Here is a 24428-nt window from a genome sequence, read left to right on the forward strand (position 1 = left end):
TTTGTGCAGAAGACTTAGGCTTCACTGTTAATTCACATTTCTGCCATGTATGGATAGATGTAATCTGTCCATCAATGCTTTCCCAATGGAAGCCTTTGACCAAACCTGTGCCCAAGGGGGACTACAAGACAGACAAAGGAAGATGGACCCTGGTGAAGACAGGGTCTGCCAAGGACAGCCCACAGATCACAGAGTCATCAAAGGGTTTATGTTAGACAATCTTGTCCCACCCACTGCCATGGGCAGGGACACCTTCCACCAAGCTGCTCAAAGCCCCACTGCCACCAAAAACTGGGAAATAAACTCTCCAACCAATATCCTGTGTCAGAAAGCTGACATTACTTTATTAGAGAGCTGGATGCATGGGGATGTCTCCTCTAAGCATGCCCACTAACCTAACAGACCAGGTTGTATTCTGAAAACTAATACATATTCATCACTTTTTTGAATACATGCACATAGGTTAAATATTTTCATCAACTTGTTTGGATATGGTTCCAGATCTTCTGATGAATCTTTTCTTTTTGAGAGTATCCCAAATATGTGGTCAGGTCATAAAGTACTACTCCATCATTCTTCACTCTGACACACAAACCTTGTACTCAAAACTAGGATATTGGCCAATCCATATTAATCACTGATACAAGTAAATGAGGAAGCATTAGACCACATAAATCTCTGGTATTTGTACTAAGCACTGCCTGCTACAAAACTAAGCATTAACCAAGAATATAGGGATCATATACTTGGTGTTAAGGTCAAAAGAATTTTCCAACATCTTCTCCCACTGCTGCAAAAACTTCTTGAAGAAATAGAACTTGTTCCATAGCATCCTCAGCCTCTCTAACTTTTTCACCGAGCAGACTGGAAGTGTTGCCACAGAACAAAGGACGACTTGGAGGCGCAGGTTTGGATGCACAACATTAATGAATCTAAGGAAGAAGAGGAGGTGGCTCAGAGAAGGAACCAGGAGCAGCCACTAAGATGCAGTGGAGCTCCAGTGGGGTGTCCATCTGACTCTCATGCTGAGGGAGAGAGGGCAACACATCCCCACGACACCAGCCTGTGGACACATAGAGAGCAGGAAGTAAGAAGGAGGAGAGTAGAAGACGGGAAGAACATCAAAAGCTCTGTCATGTCCCCTCACGTTGCAGTTATTAGGCATGTGAGCAAGAAGCAGAACAGCGGTGCCCACTTCCTGACAACTTTGCCATAAACAACCCAATCAGAAATGACCCAAGTGCACATCACCTGACCACAAGGGATGCCACCAGCCCTTGATCAGAGCGTTCTGCCTGTGCTGACATTTTCTGCCCCGGAAATCACTGACCATCTCATCACAGCAATTACAGAAGGAGACCTTCATATAGGAAGCCATATGGCAGAAGGCAGGAAATGAAAAGGCAGCAATGAAGGAAACAAGTACACAGGCCCATTATTAGTTGGATGGTTAGCATTTGCCATGAGCTGGTCACAAAATAACCACTTCCACAAAGGTGCCTCTGAGCCTGAGGCAGGGCAGGACTGCTATAAAAGGCAGCCCAAGTCTCTGCTCTCTCATCCACTTCTCTCACCTCCTCCTCTTCAGGAATCAGGTGAGTGGGAAACCTCTTCTCCTCCTGCTGCTTCAAGAGCAGCTCTTGCCTGGCTGGAGGTCTCAGCTGAGAGGGGCTGTGGTAGTGCAGGGTTGGGAGCTGCTTGTGCTGGGAGAGGTCAGGGGAGAGAAGGTCTTGTGCAGACAGAGAGAGGCTGGGACTTGGCTGAGGTGGCTGCTGGGCTTTGAGCTGGGCACTGCAATGTGGGCCAGGAGGTGCCTTGGCTACAGGGGATTTGGTGGTAGCGCTGGTTCTCCTTTGTCCTCACTTTGTGCTTCTCCCTTCCTTCCATCCTAGGTGCACCTGTGACCCCGAGCCATGTCCTGCTGCAGGCCCTGTGACCCTTGCTGCCAGCCCTGTGGCCCCTGCCCGCTGGCCAGCAGCTGCAATGAGTGCTGTGTCAGGCAGTGCCAGGACTCCCACGTTGTCATTGAGCCCTCACCCGTGCTGGTGACCCTGCCTGGCCCCATCCTCAGCTCCTTCCCACAGAACACCGCCGTGGGATCCTCCACCTCTGCTGCTGTTGGCAACATCCTCAGCTGTGGCGGAGTGCCCATCAGCTCTGGGGGCTTTGACATCTCCTGCATCACCAACTGCTATGGTGGCAGCAGGTGCCGTCCCTGCTAAAGCTGCTGGCAACATCCTCGGGCAAGAACCTCCATGACCTCAGCATCTGGTTCTGGGCAGAAGATAGAGCTTTGGGACATTGTAATTCAAGTTTCAAGCTGTTGTCCCTTTCTTCTCCTCTCTCCTCTTCATCTCTTTCTTTTGCTATCTGTGTCTCCCCAGATCAACATGGGAGAACTTGTTGCCCTTTCTCTTCCTCCCTCTTTAGAGCGGGCAGATGGACAACCTGCAGGAGCTCTACTGCATCCTATTGGTCTTCCACGTGCTCTCTCTGAGGCACCTCCTTTTCTTGTCTGGACTTAATAAAGTTGTTTTGCAACCAAGCCATGGCCTCCAAATCCTCCTTCTTTCCACGGTAACTCTTCCAGTCAATTCAAGGAAAAAGATGGAGAAAGAAAGTGTTGGGACTCCCTGCAGTGAATTTTTACTTCATGCCTTTTCTTTTGGAGCTGTCAAAATCTTCCCTGGCTACCCCACAGAGAATGGTCTTCAGGGAAACCCTGGCTTTGAAGGGTTGCAGCAATAGAGATGGGAAACAAAGTTCCGAGGACAGCCCACAACTTCACCTCTGCCTTCTCCTCCCTTCCATCATACGGTCTACAGGTCTGTGGTCAGCACAGATGGTCAAAGACAGATGAGATATGCAACCCATACACTTCTTCATCTCCTGGCAAGGCCCGGCTGCCTTCCAGATGTGTGAGGCTGAGGTGAATCACAAGCTGATATCAATATCTGCCATATTCAGGCTACACAGTCGCAGTCCCCATTCCTGTGAACCAAACATCCCCATGGGCTACTCCCTGCATGGGCTCTTGGTCTTGCTTCAGGAAAGGCTTCTTCATTTTTGGGTTCTCTTTTTGTTTTTGTTCCATTGTCTCAGAGAGATTACAGGTAGCAGTTTTGAGCTGCCTGGAGGTGAATCACACAGGTGCTGCCTGTCACCACAGGCAGCCATGCTCCAGCAAGCTGGTCAAGATGGATTAGCCCCCACTCCAAGAAAGAAGAATGTGGAAACAGAGACTCTTTCTCTTTCATGGCACATTTTTCTTTTCTTCACCTTCTTTTCTCTTATTCTTCACCTTTTGGTGAAGGTGAGATCTTGGCTTTGAAGGTAGTTACTCTGGATTACAACTGTAGCCACTTGTAAAAACTGCATTTCACAATTAGCAACTTTTTTGAAATGAACTTCAAAAACTCTGCCAGCAGTGAAAAAGCAAGCAAGTTCCTGGAGTCAGACCACCCTATGCTGCTGTGGACGGACCTGTCCTTTCCCCTCCACCACAGGCAGAGTGCAGAGCACAGCAGCAGCACCAGGGGAGCCCCATGAATGGCAGGAGGAAGTGGCAGCAGCGCAGATCCCATGTGAGCTGGCAAGTCTTCATCAGCCACTAGAACTCCTCTACAGGTTCTTGCCTTTCCAGGTAGGATTTACCATTATCTTGTCCCTTTTTCCCCAGGACCACATGGTCACCTGCCATCTTGGAAGGAAAGGGTGTGATGCTGTCTTCCCCTTGTCCCTCAAACCATGCAGACACCTTGGGAAGGATATTTCTGGAATTTCATGCCTCTCTTGGTTCCCATGGGTATTTTGAGGTTCAACAATTTTGTATCTAACAGTAATTTACCGTTATTTTTTGCCTGTTCTGTTCATTAGTAAACTGCTATTTTTTCACTTATATCTACTCATAATTTTTTCTTTATTGGTAGAAAGGGATTGGTTGGAATTAAGGGAAGATTGCTCATTTTAGATTGCCCAGCTCTTTAAATTATCTTAAACCAAGACAACCCCCATCACTGAAATTTTAAAAACCTTCTCTGTTCCATTTTCTTTGGGACAATTACAAATTTTCCCTTGTAACTTAAGCAGTTCTGTTGCAGAGATAATATTACTGTGTACTCTGCCTCCTGACAAATGAATTTTGTCTTTACAAGTGGGCAGAGCTTGGGGTGAAGGGAAGTGAAGGAGGGTTGGCTTTGCTGAATCAAACCCCTTGTCTGGAGAGTGGAGTGAAGGGATACCAGACTCAGGGAGTCCTGTCTCCCTCTGTGCCTCCTCAATTTTTAAAAGTGGGTGGAGTTAAGGGTGCAGGGAGGGTTTGGTTTTGCTGCATTAAACTCACAAGGGCTGTGACATCATGTTTAAGGAGGTCCACCTTTTCCTCAGGGCTGAAAAACTCTAATTAATTCTTCACACCTTCCCCAACAGTGTTAATTTGCAACTCCAAAGCTCTTTGGCTTTGGACAAGTTTGTTTAACTGGTTTTTCAGGTTTTGGGCTAGCTTCTTCTGGGCATTCCATTCTCAGTCTGCCCTGAGGTGGGCTATTGTTTCAGCCCCCAAGGCTATTTGCAACTCAATCAGATCTTTCTGTTGCTGCTCCACAACATATTTCTCTTTGAGTTCAGCCTCCACTGGTACGGACACCAGGTCTTCTCCTTTGCTGAGGTTCCCCCTCCCATCTTTTGCCAAAGTTCAAGTTTTCTCTGCAACTAACTGCAGATTTTGCCCACATCACTCTTTATGAAGTTGGACAACGTTTATAAGCTTTCAGCAATTCTATTAGTGGATGTGAGAAACAAGGTTCACTCTTTAAAATTTTTAAAAGTTTAATAAGGGATAAAAGGGACAGTATCCAGCGCAGAGGTGCTTGGCAAACTGCCAGAAGCCCATTAGCTTAAAACAATTTTCTTACATACTTTTCCATTACATTGGTTAAATGCATATTCATGAGGATTATACATATTCAAACATTCTTGTGGATTTACATGTTCCGAGAATTTTTTTGCTTGGCTCAACTTTTGACTTGCCTTCATGCCATCCTGTAGATAAAATTTACATATTTAATTTCTTCCTGAAGCTCTGTTCCATTGTTTGACACTTTCTGATAGCCTGGAGGGTCAGTATTAAATCTCTCCTTGCATTTTTCTCTTGGTGCTTATTTTCCTGGTTCTTTTCGCTGTTATCATTCAGATAAGGTATTCCAAAAGTACATTGAACCAACATAGCTCTTAACATAAATAAAGGCATTTAACATTAACACATAGTCTGTTTTAATGCTTTGCAAAAGCCTAAGCTATATATAAGCTACATACTGCTTATAAAAACCAGGGTCCATCATCTTTAACTGATACTCTTGTGCACTGGTTTGGTCAAAAGGGAAGATGGTGTACAGATAACATCCATCCATAAGTGGAAGAAATATGAACCTTCAGTGAAGCAGTAAGTCATTTGCACAAACTCAACCAAAAGTCATTTATGACTGTGTAGCCTGAGTATGGCTGATACCAATCCCAACCTGTAAATTGTCTCAGCCCTGCATTGTCTGGACAGCAGCTTTGCCTGCCTGCGCTGAGGGAGTGCATCTCATCAGCCTGTGCTTCTGTTTGCATGCCATGGAGCCTGGGCCAGGTAAGGGAGGGGTGGAGAAGGAAGAGATGAGGTTGTGGGCTGGTCCCAGGAATTTTTTTTCCCTTCCCCATTCCTGACACCCTTTAGAGGAAGTCTCCCAGCCTTTGGCTGCTGAGAAGCTATGGATGACTTAGTCAGCTCCAAGGGAAAAGGCACAAAGGAAAATCTACTACAGGGAATCCCACCATTTTCTTTCTCCAACTATTTTCCCTGAGCAGACTGAAACAGTTGTTACAGAAAGAAGGAGGACTCAGAGGCACATACATGAATGCAAAAAAGCTTTATTGAGTGTACAGGAAAAAATACTCAGAGTGGCTCAGAGAGGGCACCAGAAGCATCTACTACGATGCAGTGGAGGTGCCCCTCTGCTTGGCCTGCAGAGGGAGGGAAGAGCAACAGGTCTCCACTAGACTGGCTTGAGGAGACATGGACAGCAAAGGAAAGTGCAAAAAGAGATGGGAGAAGAAAGGGACAACGGCTTGAAATTCAAATTACAAAGTCCCAAAGCTCTATCTCCTGACCAGGACCAGGTGCTGAGGTCATGGAGGTTCTTGCGGGAAGGTTGTCAGCAGCTTTAGCAGGGACGGCACCTGCTGCCACCATAGCAGTTGGTGATGCAGGAGATGTCAAAGCCCCCAGAGCTGATGGGCACTCCCTGAGAGCTGAGGATGCTGCCAACAGCAGCAGAGGTGGAGGATCCCACGGCGGTGTTCTGTGGGAAGGAGCTGAGGATGGGGCCAGGCAGGGTCACCAGCACAGGGGAGGGTTCAATGACAACGTGGGAGTCCTGGCACTGCCTGACACAGCACTCATTGCAGCTGCTGCCCAGGGGAGTGGGGCCACAGGACTGGCCACAGGGGTTGCAGGGCTGGCAGCAGGACATGGCTCGGGGTCACAGGTGCACCTAGGATGGAAGGCAAGGAGAAGCACAAAGTGAGGACACGTGAGAAGCAGCACTGCACCCAAACACCCTGCAGCCAAGGCACCTCCTGGCCCCCATTGCAGTGCCCAGCTCAAAGCCCAGCAGCCACCTCAGCCAAGTCCCAGCCTCTCTCTGTCTGCACAAGACCTTCTCTCCCCTGACCTCTCCCAGCACAAGCAGCTCCCAGCCCTGGGCTCTTGTAGCCCCTCTCAGCTGAGACCTCCAGCCAGGCAAGAGCTGCTCTTGAAGCAGCAGGAGGAGAAGAGGCTTCCCACTCACCTGATTCCTGAAGAGGAGGAGGAGGTGAGAGAAGTGGATGAGAGAGCAGAGACTTGGGCTGCCTTTTATAGCAGTCCTGCCCTGCCTCAGGCTCAGAGGCACCTTAGTGGAAGCCATAATTTTCTGACCAGCTCATGTCAAATGCAAACTCTTCCACCTAATAATGGGGCTGAGTCCTGTTTTCCTGCACTGCTGCCTTTTCATTTCCTAGTGCATTCCACGTGCTTTCTTTTATGCAAACTTCTCTAAGTGTCAAGATGAGAGGTTCATGAACTTCAGGGCAGAAAGACATCAGCACAGGCACAATGGTCAGATCAAGGCTGGCAGCATCCCCTGTGGCCAGGTGATATGAACCTGTTTCATGCCTGTGGATTTGTTTATGGCAAAGTTGTCAGGAAAGGGGCACCACTCTTGTGCTTCTCACATTCATGCTAAGGTCTCCATTGTTTGGGCACAGGACAGAGCTTCAGGTTGCTATTTCCTTCTTCCACTTCTCTCTTTCTTTTGTTGTCTTTATCACCTTGGGCCAGTCTAGTGAGGACATTTTGCCCTCCCTCCATCCACAGGAGAGCCTGAAGGACAACCTGCAGAATCTCCACTGCATCTTAGTGTCTGCCCCTCATACTCCTTGTAGAAACTATTCCAGTCTGCTCAGGAAAAAAGATAGAGGAAGAAGAGGGTGGGAGTACCTGCAGTGGATTTTACTTTGTGCCCTTTCCCTTGGACCTGATGAAGACATTCCCTGCTACTCTACAGCCAATGGTGATTAGACCACCAATCCAAAATATACTGGTAGTGTAGATAGAAAACAACAGTGCCTGGGAACAGTTCACAGCTTCATCTCCTCCTTTTCCTCTGTTCTGTTGTCTGGTGTACATGGCCAGCACACAGGGACAGATACGTACCTCATACCTCCTTTAGTGCATGGCTAAAGGGCCCAGCTGCTGTTGTTATATTCAGTTCTCAGATATTTCACAAGTTGGAATTGGTATCAAGCACACTCAAGCTATGCAAGTGTTGTGGTTTGACACTTGGCACGAGAAGAGTCGCTCACTCACCCTCCCCTGCTACAGCTGGGCAGTGGAGAGGGAAAAAATATAACAAAGGATTTATGAGTGAGATAAGAACCAGGAGAAAACACTTCAAGGGCAAAACAGGCTCAACTTAAAGTTTCAAAGTGACTTTATTACTACCAGAATCAGAGGAGGATAATAAGAAGCAAAATAATTGCTTAATACATCTCTCCTCCCCCCAGACCCTCCCTCCTTCCCACTGACAGCACAGGGAGATAGGGCATAGGGGTTTTTGGGTCAGTTCATCACTGAGATTTTCTTCTGCTGCTCCTGGAGAGGAGTCCAGAGAGACAGTTTTCCACTAATTTCTCCGGTGTGGGTCCACTCTCACGAGCAGCAGCCCTACCACACCAGCTGCAATGGGAGTCCCTCTCATGGGCAGACAGTCCTCCCAAAACTGCTGCAAGGTGGGTCTATCTTTCCACAGGGTGCACTCCTCCAAGGGCAGACTGCCCCAGCCTGGAAGCAGAGCCCCCCCCTCTCTACCAGGTGTCCCACTGGATCACAGCATCCTCCAGGCATCCACTCACTCCGGCATGGGCACTTTACCCATGAGCTGAGGGTGGATCTCTGCATCTCCCATGATCCCCATGACCTATGGGTGGACCTCTGCATTCCCTGTGGATCCCCATGGGCTGTGGATGGATCTCTGCATCCCCCATGGATCCACAGGCTGTGGGTAGATCTCTGCATCCCCTGTGGATCCCCATGGCTGCAGGGGCACAGCTGTTTCACCATGGTCTTCACTACAGCCTGCAAAGGAATCTCGGCTCTGGCGCCTGGAGCACCTCCTGCCCCTCCTTCTCCACTGATCTTGGTGCTGCCATGTTGTTTCCCCCACATGTTCTCAACTCCTCCTCTTCCCTACAAGGAGAAAAACTGTGTGACTTTGGTTTTATTTTCTTCTTAAATACGTCATCACAGAGGCATTGCCGACCTCTCTTATTGCCCCAGTCTTGGCCAGCAGCATGTTGATCTTCAGATTAGTGATTGACTCTTCCTATGTCCAGAAACCAAGGTTTCATCTGCTCCTAGTGAGACCTGAGCAGTGGTCTCAGTTGCCAGCACTCAAATCATCTCCACGACCTCTACACTCTGTATGACCCCTCCACTGTCACCCTTTGTGTCTGACCCATGAGCCAGTTGTTCACCCATCACACAATGTATTTATCCAGCTGTGTCCTGGACATTTTGTCCAGAAGGATCTTGTGAGAAATGGTATCAAAAACTTCAGAGAATTGCATAAAACATTGCATCAGTTGGCTTCCATTCATCAGCTAGGTGGGATACCTTGTTGTGAAAGGAAATTAGGTTTGACAAGCAGGGCTTTCCTCTCATGAACTCACACTGGTTGTGAAAAATTACTGCCTTGTTAATCACGTTTTTTAATACCTCCTAAAATTATCTTCTCGCTAATTTGACCAGGGATTTTACTACAAGCCTAGACTAACACACGTGTGCTCACACATGTCTTCATGGAACAAACAAAAAACTGTACATTGAAATGAGGTCAGGAAATGTCATTAGCTGAGATCTGTGTTGTGGAAATGCAGTATGTCCCCTCACAGCAGAGTCCATGGGCACGTGGGAGAGAAGTACAAGAACAGTGACCACTTTCTGACAACTTTGCCACCACCAAGACCACAAGAATGACAGAGGTAAACATCATCTCCCCACAGGGAATGCCAATAACAATTAATCTGACACTTCTGCCTGTGCTGACGTCTTTGTGCCTTGGAAATCATTGATGCTCTCATCTTGACACTTACAGAAAGAGATCTTCATATAGGAAGGCACGCGGAATTAGCCAGGAAATGAAAAGGCAGCAGTACAGGAAAACATGACACAGACCCATTATTAGCTGGGATAGTTTGCATTCGACATGAGCTGGTCAGAAAATTATGACTTCCACTAAGGTGCCTCTGGGCCCGGGGCAGTGCAGGACTGCTATAAAAGGCAGCCCAAGTCTCTGCTCTCTCATCCACTTCTCTCACCTCCTTCTCCTCCTCAGGAATCAGGTGAGTGCAAAGCCTCTTCTCCTCCTGCTGCTTCAAGAGCAGCTCTTGCCTGGCTGGAGGTCTCAGCTGAGAGAGGCTACAAGAGCCCAGGGCTGGGAGCTGCTTGTGCTGGGAGAGGTCAGGGCAGAGAAGGTCTTGTGCAGACAGAGAGAGGCTGGGACTTGGCTGAGGTGGCTGCTGGGCTTTGAGCTGGGCACTGCAATGTGGGCCAGGAGGTGCCTTGGCTACAGGGGATTTGGTGGTAGCGCTGGTTCTCCTTTGTCCTCACTTTGTGCTTCTCTCTTCCTTCCATCCTAGGTGCACCTGTGACCCCCAGCCATGTCCTGCTGCAGGCCCTGTGACCCTTGCTGCCAGCCCTGTGGTCCTACCCCACTGGGCAGCAGCTGCAATGAGTGCTGTGTCAGGCAGTGCCAGGACTCCCATGTGGCCATCCAGCCCTCGGCCGTGGTGGTGACCCTGCCTGGCCCCATCCTCAGCTCCTTCCCACAGAACACCGCCGTGGGATCCTCCACCTCTGCTGCTGTTGGCAACATCCTCAGCTGTGGCGGAGTGCCCATCAACTCTGGTGGCTTTGACCTCTCCTGCATCACCAACTGCTATGGTGGCAGCAGATGCCGTCCCTGCTAAAGCTGCCTAAAGTCTTTAGGCAAGAATGTCCAAGACCTCAGAACCTGGCTCTGGGCAGGAGATGGAGCTTTAAGACATGCTATTTAGTGTCTGAACCATTGTTCTCTTCTACTTTTTTTGTCTTTCCTTTGCTCTCCGTGTCTCCCCAGGCCAGCCTAGGGGGACGTGTTGCCCTCCCTCCCTCTTTTGGGCAGGCAGATGGACACCCTGCAGGAACTCCACTGCATCCTAGTGGCTGCTGCTGGTGCTGTCTGTGAGCCATCTCTGTTTCTACCTTACATTCATTAAAGTTGTTTTGCATCCAAGCCTTGGCCTCTAAGTTGTCCTTCTTTCCATGGCAACTGTTCCAGTCTGCTCAGGGTAGAAGGTGGATGGGCAGAGTGTAGGACTCTCTGTAGCTCTCTGCCTTTTCCATTGGAGTTGATGAAGAAAATCCCTGGCTAGTCCACAGCCAGGGGCAAACAGAGAAAAGATAGCTCCAAAGGGTGGTAGGAATGGGGAAGGGAAACAGCAATGTCTGGGACCAGCCCATAGGCTCATCTCTTCCTTCTCCTCCCCTGCATTACCCAGGCTAGGGCCCATGAGCAGCACATGTGGTCAAAGGCAGATGGGACAGGTACCGCATAGAGTCCTTCAGCACCTGGCAGGACCCAGCTGCCGTCCAGACATGCAGGGCTGAGGTGATGCAGAATTTGGGATCAGCATCTACCAATCAAGTTACGCAGGCTGTGGGGTCCCGCCCTTAAGGTGTAGAAAACACTCAAAGTTCATAAATGCCCACAGTCAAAAGGAATGGAAAAAGTCAGAGGGTCTGCATAAAAAAATAAAGTTTTATTTGTAAATCACACACTTAATGGATCTTGGTTATGTTATAGTACTCCCAGGCCTACTATATAAGCACATGGCAGTGGGTTTTGGATTAAGTACCTTGGTGAAAGAGAAGAGATAAAGAGAGAGAACCAGAGAGAAAAAAAAGTCCTGGTACCAGCATCAATCCAGTGTGTGAGATGTCAGTCCTGGCTTCAGCATCCATCCACCTGTGCTAGTCCAGTCCATTGGATGTCCAAGGTCCTGAGGGCAGTTCCTAGATTTGGGGAGATACCTTTTCATGGATAGGTTTGTCTGCTCCAATTATAGGTTTCTTGCTTTCTATGCAAATGAGTGCTCATACACAGTCTGTTCTTTCAGACTTTTCTGGAAATGGGTTGGAAGTTTCAGGGATTTTTGGTGACCTTGATCACCCCCCACAGCCCATGTGCACATTGTGACCTCATTTGTCTCCATGTAGTGTCCCATGTTTTGCTTCTCTTCAGGAACTACAGCGAGGTTAGTTGTTTCAGGAAAGTGCTGTCCCATCTCTGTATAGCCCCTTCTCCAGCCACATCCTGTTTTTTCTCACAGCATCTTCAGAAACTCCTGAAGGCACAGCCGGGCTCAAAATAACAGCTCAGGCACACAATGTCCCCATGGATCTTGTTTACTTCCCCCCATGCTCTTCCTGCCCAAAGCTCAAGGCACAGACATATCTGTGTCCATCTCACTGAGCACCAGTGTATGAGCACAGAAGAAGAGGGACTCTTGTGCATGTCTCAAACCCAAAGACTGATGGCTGTGCAGCCACCTTAGGGTTCTTGCTAAGAAGCTGTGAGAACAAATGGGATGTGGCTCGAGAAGGGGCCATGTGGAGGCAGGACAGCACTTTTCTGAGACAAATGGCCTTGTTCTGCCTGGATACTCCATCAGCTGAATCAATGCTTGAGCCAGGACTGGTAACCTGTCTTCCTTTCTTTCTCTTATTTAATGTCTCTCTCTTGCTTCTCTTTCCCTCCACCATATATTGACAATTGTCATTGTTTAAAAGACAGGTGTTTGCCAAGGAAAGCAGGAACCTTCACGGAATGGAAAATATTACACCCTTCCCTCCAAATTATTATAACTTTGAAAAAGCGGGGCTGTCGGACAAAGATGTAGGAAAAGGAATAACAGTCCTTTACTAATAAATACATGAATAACAACTCAAACAAACAACAGCACCAAACAGAACCAGACATCCAGGCCCCGCCTCTCTCGGCTGCAGGCGCCTTCCCCTTTGGGGCAGTTCCGGGCACAGCCAGCAGGGGCGCTGCTGGCTCCCGGCCAGGCAGGGCGGGTGCGATGATTCCCCCGCGCCAGCAGGGGGCGCTGTGGCGCGAGCTCGGTTCCCTCATGAGGCGATGGCAGCTCAGGCAGTGGAGGAGAGGGGAGGTGGCTCCCTTTGCAAAACTCACGGGGAGCAGCCGGTCTCAGTGCCACTGTGGATGGTGAAATGTGCTGTAGGAGGAACCTTGGAGAGGTGAGCTGGAACAACAGAGGTGAGCAGGCCCGTGGAGGCAAATGAAGCATTGCAAAAAACTCTGAAGCCATGGCAGGAGCAGCGAGGGTCCAGGCGGAGGTGGGGCGTTGAATTAAAATGTGGCAAAACCACCAGAACAGGGGCAGAAAACAGTGGAGTTGGGCAGCCCCAAAAGGAGAGAGAAGGTGGAGGAAGTGGGTTGTTTTGAGTTTTCCCCTGGCTCTCAGGTCTCCCATGTGATGTCCTGGGGATGGCAGTGGCATCAGGGCTCCTGCAAACAGCCAGGAGATGCTCCTTCCAGAGAAAGGGAGCACACTGGGGTCCCAGGCTTTTCCTGAGGCACCCAAGCAGATGGTGAGCATCCCTCCCAGTGAGATTGGGTGTAGGAAATGTCCCAGTTCAACAGACGCTCCTGGAGTAGAGGCTCACCCATGGAAATGAGGAACAGTGAAGGACAAAACTCTGCAGTGGCATCAAATTCTCCCCACGGCAGCAGTCCAGCACAAAGAACCACAACTATCTCCCCTCTGATCCCCCAAAAGAGAAGGTGAGAGAGGGCTGAGCCCAGCCCCTCACCCCCAGCCGAGTCCCACAGTGTCTCTGCACTTCTCAAGAGAAAACCTCCCTAGCCACAAAGCTCACTCCCCAGCTGAGAGACTGCAGCCAACTCCACCCTTTCCCCCTCCTCCCCATGCCAGCCACATCTTTTCTCTCTCAAGTGTCATTGCTCCCATGTCTTAGGCAACAAATGGGAGAAAAATTCCCTGGGAGAAAGAAAAAAAATGAAAACTCCTAACCTCCAACAACGGCGCACTACCCTGTTTTTACAGTAGAAAATAATTTACACCAATTTCCATGCCAAGTGTGTTATTTGTAATAAAGTCATTTTTATTACTCAACTCAACTGCATTTAAAGAGACAGAACAGAGATACTCTGAGTGGAAAAAGGTACTTTCGTAATTACTCCAAGCTGGTATACACCTTGAGCAATTAAGGGGTAACCTGTCTAGGCCAGCTCTTCTGAGACTTGTACTGTTTTATCTTTCCAGGAACATTACCGGGAATTGCGCCAGCACATCCCACTGAAGATTGAGTTACCTATCAAAGAACTGCTTATCATCTTTGTAGGAGCAATCATTGCCAGCAGGAACCAAATTGGGTCGACACGCCAACAAGCTGAACCCACAGGTTGAAACCCTGGCTTCTTTTGTTTATGTTAATCAATATGGTAACCATATGCATTCTGCACTACACCCACTTCTCTCCTGTGGGTGCAATTTACTGGAGCAGCAATTACAAAGGAAGGTGGCATTCAAAAGGTAACCTGGGATAGTGCAAAAGGGAATTCTACTCCTAGCAACTAGATAATAGTAGCAACTATTAATTTTCCTTTATGACCCCACTAATTGTGAGCCACAGTTTATGTTGTAAACAGTGCATGGGACTTCAGTATATACCATATACCAAATCACTGTGTCAGGATTAAATCCCAATGGAGATAGGCCTGATGGAATGGATGTGCTTGTTTGAGAGCCCCTTGTGATTTTGTATTTGTAGACAACATTATTGTACATGCAAGTATCCTAGTATTTGTGCTTGTAACTTTGTTGACATTATGGGATGTGATTTCAATTATTTAGCTCCTCTTATATCTTACCAATTGTTATGATTTAATTATGCATTGACTTAAGAGCAGCAGCCTGTTCCTATTGAATGAACCTCACCTGGATGTGAAAAATGCCATTGAAGGAAGCTGGAGAAAATGGACAGAAAATTTTGATTACCATTCACCCTGATGTAGAAAAATTCACAGGGTGAATGAGCAACCAAAGAAAGACAGGAAACACAACTGTTGGGACATTTTATTTGGATGATCACCAAGAGCAACTGAAGTTCTTAATAAAATGTTGCACCCTGTGACTGTCCTTCTGATGTTAAACTTTTTGCCTTTTATTTTCATAATCAGATTGTATATTAAAATGTGGGGGTTTATAAAGAAATTAACCCTCAAATTCAGAGATTGCTTATATAGCTTTCCCCCTTTCTCCATCTCTTTCTCTACTTCCTTTTTCAGTCCAAGTCCATATGGATGTTTGAGCCACAGGTGGTGCAGAAGCCCAGGTGATGAAGCATCTCAAAAACCAATAACAGATAGCCAGGGACCCAAACAAGGACTGTTGGTATGAAGGTACTGTGAGAAAAAACAGACTGTGGCTGGAGAAGGAGCCATACAGAGGTAGGCAACCCATTTTTGCAACAAACATACTTGTTCTCTCTCCTGGAGATAAGCACAACACAGTACAGTGCAAACACAGGATTGAGGTCACAAAGTGAGCGTGGACTGTCAGTCAAAGGCTGACCCAGCAGCAGTGGGCACTGGTTTGACCAAAGGCCTCATCCAGAAAGAACTCAATGGACAAATTACATACAGTCATACAGGTGAGAAATGTCACAAATTTAAAATAAAGCCCTAAGACATTTGCACAAATTCAGCTGAAATTCATTTACCACTGCATTAGCCTGCATACGACTGATAGGAAACTTGTGAATTACCTCAGCCCTGCATGTCTGGGATAACAGCTGAGTCCTGCCTGTGCTGAGGGAGTGTATCTCATCTACCCATGCTCCTGTGTGCAGGCCATGGACTGTAGACCAGGTAATGGAAGGGAGGAGAAAAAAGAAGTGAGGTTCTAGGCTGTTCCCAGACATTGCTGTTTCCCTAAACAACTTTTGCAAACTTTGGAGCCATGGTCTTCCTGAGGACCTTTGGCTGTTGAGTAGCCTGGTATGACTTTGTCAGCTTCAAGGGAGTTGAACCCTCTTCCTCCACCATTCTCCCTAAGCAATATGGAAGACTTGCCAGAAAATGAAGAATGACTCAGAGGCCAAGGCTTGGATGCAAAAGAACTTTATTGAGTGTAAAGAAAAGGATGTGGTTCACAGAGAGCACCAGGAGCAGCCACTAAGATGCAGTAGAGCTCCTGTAGGGTGTCCATCTGCCTGCCCTAAAGGGGAAGAGAGGCAAACAGGTCCTCTGGTCTGGCCCGGGGACACATGGACAGCACAGAAAGAAGATGGAATTGTAGGAGAAAGAAATCATCCTAAAGCTGTAAATAGAATGTCCAGAAGCTCTATCTCCTGCCCAGAATCATGTTCTGCCCAGATCTGTCTTCTGAGGTCTTGGAAGCTCTTGCCGAAGGACATTGCCAGCAGATTTAGCAGGGACGGCACCTGCTGCCACCATAGCAGTTGGTGATGCAGGAGATGTCAAAGCCCCCAGAGCTGATGGGCACTCCCTGAGAGCTGAGGATGCTGCCAACAGCAGCAGAGGTGGAGGATCCCACGGCGGTGTTCTGTGGGAAGGAGCTGAGGATGGGGCCAGGCAGGGTCACCAGCACAGCCGAGGGCTGGATGGCCACATGGGAGTCCTGGCACTGCCTGACACAGCACTCATTGCAGCTGCTGGCCAGCGGGCAGGGGCCGCAGGGCTGGCAGCAAGGGTCACAGGGCTTGCAGCAGGACATGGCTCGGGGTCACAGGTACACCTAGGATGGAAGGAAGAGAGAAGCACAAAGTGAGGACAAAGGAGAACCAGCGCTACCACCAAACACCCTGCAACCAAGGCACCTCCTGGCCCACATTGCAGTGCCTAGTTCAAAGCCCAGGAGCCACCTCAGCCAAGTCCCAGCCTCTCTCTGTCTGCACAAGACCTTCTCTCCCCTGCCCTCTCCCAGCAAAAGCAGCTCCCAGCCCTGGGCTATGACAGCCCCTCTGAGACCTGCAGCCAGGCAAGAGCCGCTCTTGAAGCAGCAGCAGGAGGAGGAGAAGAAGAGGCTTCCCACTCACCTGATTCCTGAGGAGGAGAAGGAGGTGAGAGAAGTGGATGAGAGAGGAGAGACTTGGGCTGCCTTTTATAGCAGTCCTGCCCTGCCTCAGGCCCAGAGGCACCTTAGTGGAAGTCATAATTTTCTGACCAGTGCATGTCAAATGTGCACCATCCCAGTTAATGGTAGAGGCTGTGTCCCAGTTTCCTGCACTGTGGCTTTTCCATTTCCTGGCTTCTGCCACGTGCTTTCCTATATGAAGGGTCATTTCTCAAAGTGCCAGGATGACAGCATCAAGGATTTCAGGGTAGAAAGACATCAGTGGACAAAGAAGGTTTAGATTAAGGGCCAGTGGCATCCAGGTAATGTGTACCTGTGTCATTCCTCTGGACTCCTCTGGTGGCCAGAAATCAACCCTGCTCTCATGCTTCTTGTACACATGCCCAAGGTCTGCACGTGACATGAGACAGTTTTTCTTTTGCTTCCTTCATTACTCTGTGATTAACTCTCAGGTGGGCTTCTGCTGGGAGGGTTTGACCCTAGTGCTGTACTAAGAGTGTATACTAAGAGTACTCAGAAAAATTGTGTTCTCTCCTCTCCCCAGTGACATGTGATAAAACCTCCACCTATGAGCTACCTTTTAGAGAGAACTGGATTTATTTTGTCTGGAGCAAAGGAGGTCAAGGAGAAAGTTTATCACTAACACTGGAAGGAGGCTGTAGCAAGGAGGGTATCAGTCTCTGCTCCCAAGTAACAAGTGATAAGAGAGGAGGAACTGGCTTCAAGTTGCACCAGGGGAGGTTTAGATGGGATATTAGGGAAAAATTCAATATCAAGCATTGGAACACACTGTTGAGGGAGGTGGTTAAGTCACCACTCCTGGAGAGGATTTCAAGGAAGTGTAAATGTGACATATGAAAATACGGGTTACTGGTAGAGCAGGAAGTGCTAGATTTATGGTTGGACTTGATGATCTTGAAGGCATTCTCATGATTCTGTGACTGTGCAGCTATCAGGAGTCTTGGGCATTTGAATTAGATAATTAAGAATGAGACAATCAAAAGGTCAGTGCAATCAGGAATTACCACACATACAATGAACATTTTCTTCTCCACGTATCTGCTAACCCTAGTGAAGAATGGCCCTGCATGGAGCAATCAGTACCTGCAGACCTTATTGCACTTGTTCTTCCTCATCATGTTTCCTTTGTGAAGATCTGGCACTCCTCCACTGCTGCATCAAAACTGATGGAGACTTTCCTTGTCACCAGGAAAACCATTGCTTCTTGCAAGCCCTGGTCATATGTACATTGGGTTTGTGGTTGTCTTCACCCAGGTGGTTCTGCTGACTGGCCCACCTGCGCCCAAGAAAGCCATTGCTTAATCCAAATGCCCCTGATGTGGCCTCTGCTGATCCTGATCCAGCAGCTGCTCCCACCCCATTGTAAGTGTCAAAGAAAAGAAAAGAGTTGGAGAACCTGTGCTATGAGGAAAGACTGAAGGAGTGTAGCCTTTTCTCCCTGGAGAACAGGACTCTTGGGGAGGACCTTATCACAGTATTTTAGTAATTAACTGGGATCTACCAAGAGCACTGAGAGTTTCAGCACAAAGACCAACATGGAGGGGCTGTCCATGAGGGTCACACACTGAGTGAAGAGGAACCGGAGATAATTTGAGTGCTGGCAACTGAGACCAGTGCTTGGGTCTTAGCAGGAGCAGATTAAGCCTTGGTTTCTGGACATAGCAAGATACACATAGGGGCCAGTAAAATTGAGAAGGTCTCGTCTCTGTCCTAAACTGAGGGCAGGAGCATGTGTGGAACCTCACAGGCTTCATGGGACACTCTGTACCTGAGTTATTCTGAGCCCAGCAGTGCCTTGAAGAGTTCCTATTCTGCATGCAGGAGACCATGGATATCCAGGGGATGACATGGATTAGAGCATTACTCAAGGCTGAAGGCAAAGGAATTTTTATATCCTATACCCACTGGTGCCACCCTTTGAACTTGTGATTTCACTAGTGGCCTCTGTTTGCGCAGTAGTCAAGGATGTCTTCGTTAGCTCCAAGGGGAAGAACACAGGAGGAAAATCCACTGCAGGGAGTGCCACCCCCTGCCTTTTTTAACTTTGTACATGAGCAGATTGGAAGAGTTGCCACAGAACAAAGGAGAACTTGGAGGCCAAGGCATGACAGCACAACAACAACTTTAATGAGTCTAAGGAAGAAAAGGAGACCACCAGGGACAGTCACTAAAATGCAGTGGAGCTCCTGCATGGTGTCCATCTGCCTGCCATGCAGAGGGAGAAAGGGCAAAATATCCCCACTTAGACTGGCCTGGGGAGACACAGAAAACAAGTGCTAAGAAAGAGCAGAGGGGAGGAAGCTCTGTCATGTCCCCTCACGTGGCAGTCCTTGGGTGTGTGGGCAACAAGCACAAAAGAGGTTCCCATTTCCTGACAACTTAGACAAAACCAAACTACTCAGAAATGACCCAAGTGAACATCACCTGACCACAAGGGATGCCAACAGACTTTGATCTGAGACTTCTACCTCAGAAATTCTTGTGATTCTCATCCCAGCAGTTACAGAATGAGATCCTCACCTAGGCAAGCACGTGGCAGAAGCCAGGAAATGAAAAGGCAGCAGTACAGGAAACCAGGACACAGCCCCTGCCATTACCTGGAATGGCACATATTTGACATGAGCTGGACAGAAAATTATGGCTTCCACTAAGGTGCCTCTGGGCCCGAGGCAGGGCAGGACTGCTATAAAAGGCAGCCCAAGTCTCTCCTCTCTCATCCACTTCTCTCACCTCCTTCTCCTCCTCAGGAATCAGGTGAGTGGGAAGCCTTTTCTTCTCCTCCTCCTGCTGCTGCTTCAAGAGCAGCTCTTGCCTGGCTGCAGGTCTCAGCTGAGAGGGGCTACAAGAGCCCAGGGCTGGGAGCTGCTTGTGCTGGGAGAGGGCAGGGGAGAGAAGGTCTTGTGCAGACAGAGAGAGGCTGGGACTTGGCTGAGGTGGCTCCTGGGCTTTGAGCTGGGCACTGCAATGGGGGCCAGGAGGTGCCTTGGCTGCAGAGTGTTTGGTGGTAACGCTGGTTCTCCTTGGTCCTCACTTCGTGCTTCTCCCTTCCTTCCATCCTAGGTGTACCTGTGACCCCCAGCCATGTCCTGCTGCCAGCCCTGCAACCCCTGTGGCCAGTCCTGCGGCCCCTGCCCGCTGGCCAGCAGCTGCAATGAGTGCTGTGTCAGGCAGTGCCAGGACTCCCATGTGGCCATCCAGCCCTCGGCCGTGGTGGTGACCCTGCCTGGCCCCATCCTCAGCTCCTTCCCACAGAACACCGCCGTGGGATCCTCCACCTCTGCTGCTGTTGGCAGCATCCTCAGCTCTCAGGGAGTGCCCATCAGCTCTGGGGGCTTTGACATCTCCTCCATCACCAACTGCTATGGTGGCAGCAGGTGCCGTCCCTGCTAAATCTGCTGGCAATGTCCTTCGGCAAGAGCTTCCAAGACCTCAGAAGACAGATCTGGGCAGGAGATAAAGATTTGGAACATTGTCTTTACAACATCAAGCCATTGTTCCCTTCTTCCATCTCTTTTTTTTCTTTTCTTTGCTGTCCATGTCTCCTCAGGCCAATCTAATGGGGACACGTGACCCTCCCTCCCTCTTTTGGGCAAGCAGACGCACACTCTGCAGGAGCTCTACTGCATCTTAGTGACTGCATCTGATGCTCTCTGTGAGCCACCTCCTTTTCTTCTTTACACTGAATAAAGTTGTTTTGCATCCAAGCCTGGGCCTCCAAGTCCTCCTTTGTTCTCTAGAAAATCTTCCAGTCCACTCAGGGAAAATAGGTGTAGGAAGCAGAGAATGGGATTCCCTGCAGTAGATTTTTCTTCCTTTTCCTTGGAGCTGATGAAGTCTCCCCTGGCTACTCAGCAGCTAAAGGCCAACAGGAAGACATCAGGTAACAGTTGTGAAGGGAAGGAAGAATTCCTGGGTCCAGCTGACAGCTTCATCTCTTCCTTCTCCTCCACTCCCTTACCTAGTCCAGTGATGCAGCCAGTGGATCCTGGGCTACCTCTGGAGAAATTCTAGCACCACTCCAGGAATGGGGAACAACTGAGATTTGGATTTTAACTGCAACTGAACCTGAGGAGCTGCTTGCTCTATAGTGAAGAATGCCACAGCCACAACAGGGGTTGGGCAAAGGAGAAGGCTCTCTAGTCTTGAGGTTCCAAGATGGAAGAGCTCAGTCCAAGTGAAGAAAACAGGGATAAAAGAGCCTCGAGCGCAGCAGTGATTGGGTTTTATACAGTTACAAATCAGGGGGTGGATACAAACGAACAACCAATGGAGAGATATCAGGGGAGGAGTGAGGGAATTACATCAACAGATCAGAACCAATCAGGGTATCTGGGAGGAGAGGGTAAGTCACATGGGCCAATAGGGCTTCGAATTTATGGGGAATCCCAAAGGGGCGTTGCAGTCTGGGATTGGCCCAAGGTAAGAGTGGCAAGCAAGGTTCTGGAATAAGGGGTTGGGTTGCCTTGACAGACAGGGAAAGAGCTGGAACAAGGGGTGGGGAATAGCATGAGGGACAGCTTTGAGGGAGGGTAAAACCCAGGAGCAAACCAAATCAGGGAGAACACGGGGTACAACAGAACAAACCACTTAGCAAGCACCATTGGGGATATCATTGTCACCCAGCAATGTCGAGGAGAGGGAGAGGAGAGAGAGACAGGAGCACTGTCAGGAGCACTGTCAGGAGCGCCTTTCCTCAGGAAATCATGGGGCTGCTATTGCTTCAAGGACTCCCAGCTTTCTGGGTATTTGTGGGCAAAGATACATCAAGACAAGGCTTGATGATGTCTGAAAGCAGAGCGACCAGGGGATGTCTTCCTCAGCTCCAAGAGATGGTACCCTCAATAGTTGCGCCACCATGGTGCCCCAAAATTCCATTCCTCTGTGAAGGGAGAAGGGTCACCTTATGCCCTCAGCCACTTCCATGACTAAGCAACACCTTTCTCCTTTGGCATTCAGAAGTGCAACCAAGGGAAGGACCAGACAGACACCAGACTTGAATGCAGCAGTACTTTAATGAAATGAAAGAAGGAAACAAAGCCACTGAAAGCAGAGGTCAGCAGCACAGGCAGCACCAAGAGCAGCAGAGAGTCTGCGCTCCTTAGCTCTGGAATAGTTCCTGCATAATATTGGTCTACCTCTCCCACAAAAGGGAGAAACCAAGTGGTCCTTATCAAGCCGGCCTTTGGGGAACATAGAAACACATAGAAACCAATGCAAACAATGAAAAGGGAGAGAAAGGCAAGTTCGGTCAGCTATTGTGCAAACAGCACTCAAAACCTAGATCCTCTGCCCAGCACTGTGTTCTGAGTTCCTCAGGATGTCTCGCTGGGGCTCTTTCAGCACCTTTAGCAGGGACGACATCTGTTGCCACCGTAGCGCCTGGTGATGCAGGAGATGTCAAAGCCCCCAGAGTTGATGGGCACTCCATCAGAGCTGAGGATGTTGCCAACAGCAGCAGAAGTGGAGGATCCCACCACAGTGTTCTGTGGGAAGGAGCTCAGGATGGGCCCAGGCAGGGTCACCAGCACAGCAGGTGGCTCAATAACAACGGTGGAGTTTTGGCACTGCCTGACACAGGGCTCGTTGCAGCTGTTGGCCAGTGGAGTGGGGCCACAGGGCTGGCAGGGACGGCACTGGGTGTTGCAGGACATGGCCTGGGGCTGGAGGTGCACCTGGCAAAGAGATCAGAGAGGAAACAGAGCACAAGACTGGGTGGGTGGGTGAGGAGCAGCCTGGTTACCCCATCACAACAGGGCCAAGGCCATCATGAGTGGGAAGCTGGAGACTGGGCCAGGAGCCCTACAAAGAGCAGCCTGGCTCAGCAAGTTCTCTGCCAAGCAAATAAAGCAAAAGGCACCACCATCACCAGCCTCTCTCTATGCCAGCCTCTTCCCCGCTTTCCTCTCTCACAACCAGATGCTCCAATCCCCAAATATGAGAAAGCCAATATCACTTGAGATGTCCACCAAGAGGAGATCTCACTTTGGCAGAGAAAGAGAAGGGGCTTCAGACTCACCTTGTTCCCAAGCAGAAGGAAGCAAGAGAAGTGGATGAGAGAGCAGAGACTGGGGCTGCCTTTTATACCTGCCCTTCACTGCCTCAGGACCAGGGGCAGCCTTTGCAGAGGTAACAATTTCCCAGCAAGCTCATCTTGAATGCAAACCAGCACACCTAATGATATGGGCTGTGCTTTCATTTCCTACACTGCTGCCTTTTCATTTCCAGGTTTGTTCCATGCCCGTTCCCCAATGAAGGTTTCTTCTGATCCCTGGGATTAAAGGCCCCAGGATTTCTAAGGCAGGAATGCAGCAGTGCAGGCAGAAAACTCAGTTTATGTACTGTATGGGCCCAGACCAGGAAAGTGATGCTATCCTGATCACTCTTCTGGGGTTGTTTGATGTGTTGTTTTCAGGAAGAAACTGCAGCACTCATAGAATCATATAATCACAGAATGGCTTGGTCTGGATGGAACTCCTTCATAAAGAGAAGCAGTGACACTCACTAGATGAGATTGTTCCAAGCCCCATCCAAGCTGGCCTTCAACACTTCCAGGGATATGGCAGACTCAGCTTCTATGTGAAGTACCATTGCCTCACCACCCTCTGAGTAAGGAATTTGTTCCTAACGTCAAATCTACATCTTTTCTCTTTTAGTTTAAACCATTCCACTTTGTCCTATCAGTATCTGCCTGTGTAAAAAGTTGGCATCCATCTTTTTGTAAGCCCCCTTCACACACTGACTGGCCTCAATGAGGTCTTCTCAAAGCCTTCTCTTCTCCATGCAGAACAACCCTAACTCTCTCAGCCTGTCTTCATAGCAGAGTTCCTCCAGCCCTCTGAGTATCTTTGTGGCTTCCTTTGGACCTGCTCTAACAGGTCCATGTGTTTCTTGTGCTGAAGACTCTATGTTTGAACCCGTCTGGGGTCTCACAAAATCAGAGTAGATGAGGAGAATCACTGCCCTCAACCTGCCAGTCAGGCCTTTTGTGATGCAGCCCAGGATGGCTTTCTGGACTGCAAGTGCAAACTGTTTGCTCATGTCTAGGTTTTCATCCACCAGAACTCCCAATTCCTTCTTCACAGATCTGCTCTCAATGAGTTCATCTCCCAGTCTGTCCTCATGTCTGGGATTTCCTAATGCAGGTGCTGCACCCTGCACTTGAACTTCTTAAACTTCATCAGGTTCTTATGGGCCTACTTCTCAAGTTTCTCCAGGTCTCCTTGGATGGAAATCTCCTTCTGGATGGAAATCTCCTTCTGTAGTGTCAGCTGCACTGCTCAGCCTTGTGTCATCTGCAAACATACCAAGGGGACACTCAGTCTAATATCCCTGTGATTGAAAAAGATACTAAAAAGCACCAGTCCCAAGACAGAGCCTTGAGACATGCTCCTCTTCCCCTATATCCACGTGGTCATAAAGCCACAGACTAAAGTTGTGTCCATCCAGCCATTTTCATATTCACAATAGTACAGCCTTGAAATCCACGTGTATTGGGTTTGCATGGCCTGGTTTTGGTAGCAGGAGGGCTACAGGGTGGCTTCTGTGGGAGTTTGCTGGAAGCTTCTTCAGTGTCCAGCAGAGCCAAAGCCAGCTGGCTCCAAGACAGACTCACTGCTGGGCCCATCAGAAATGGAAGTGATGCC

At 49.0% G+C, this 24428-nt stretch overlaps 1 protein-coding gene and 5 pseudogenes across 1 annotated transcript; 3 read left to right on the forward strand and 3 right to left on the reverse strand.

Annotated features, from left to right (window-relative positions):
• The first annotated feature begins 1462 nt into the window (after positions 1-1462).
• Positions 1463-2222, forward strand: LOC115914030 (annotated as a pseudogene).
• A 3981-nt stretch (positions 2223-6203) lies between these two features.
• On the reverse strand, positions 6204-6966 carry LOC115914027 (annotated as a pseudogene).
• A 2586-nt stretch (positions 6967-9552) lies between these two features.
• On the forward strand, positions 9553-10548 carry LOC115913789 (annotated as a pseudogene).
• Positions 10549-16095: 5547 nt separating this feature from the next.
• On the reverse strand, positions 16096-16868 carry LOC115913790 (annotated as a pseudogene).
• Positions 16869-19403: 2535 nt separating this feature from the next.
• LOC115914041 lies at positions 19404-20175 on the forward strand (annotated as a pseudogene).
• A 1955-nt stretch (positions 20176-22130) lies between these two features.
• On the reverse strand, positions 22131-22935 carry LOC115914032 (feather keratin Cos1-1/Cos1-3/Cos2-1-like). Its single transcript, XM_030966379.1, is given in 3 exon segments — positions 22131-22457; positions 22802-22897; positions 22900-22935. Coding segments are annotated over 3 exon segments (459 nt in total).
• Positions 22936-24428: the final 1493 nt, after the last annotated feature.

The sequence above is a fragment of the Camarhynchus parvulus genome, chromosome 27 (genome assembly GCF_901933205.1).
Source record: "Camarhynchus parvulus chromosome 27, STF_HiC, whole genome shotgun sequence".
NCBI classification, from domain to species: Eukaryota; Metazoa; Chordata; class Aves; order Passeriformes; family Thraupidae; genus Camarhynchus; species Camarhynchus parvulus.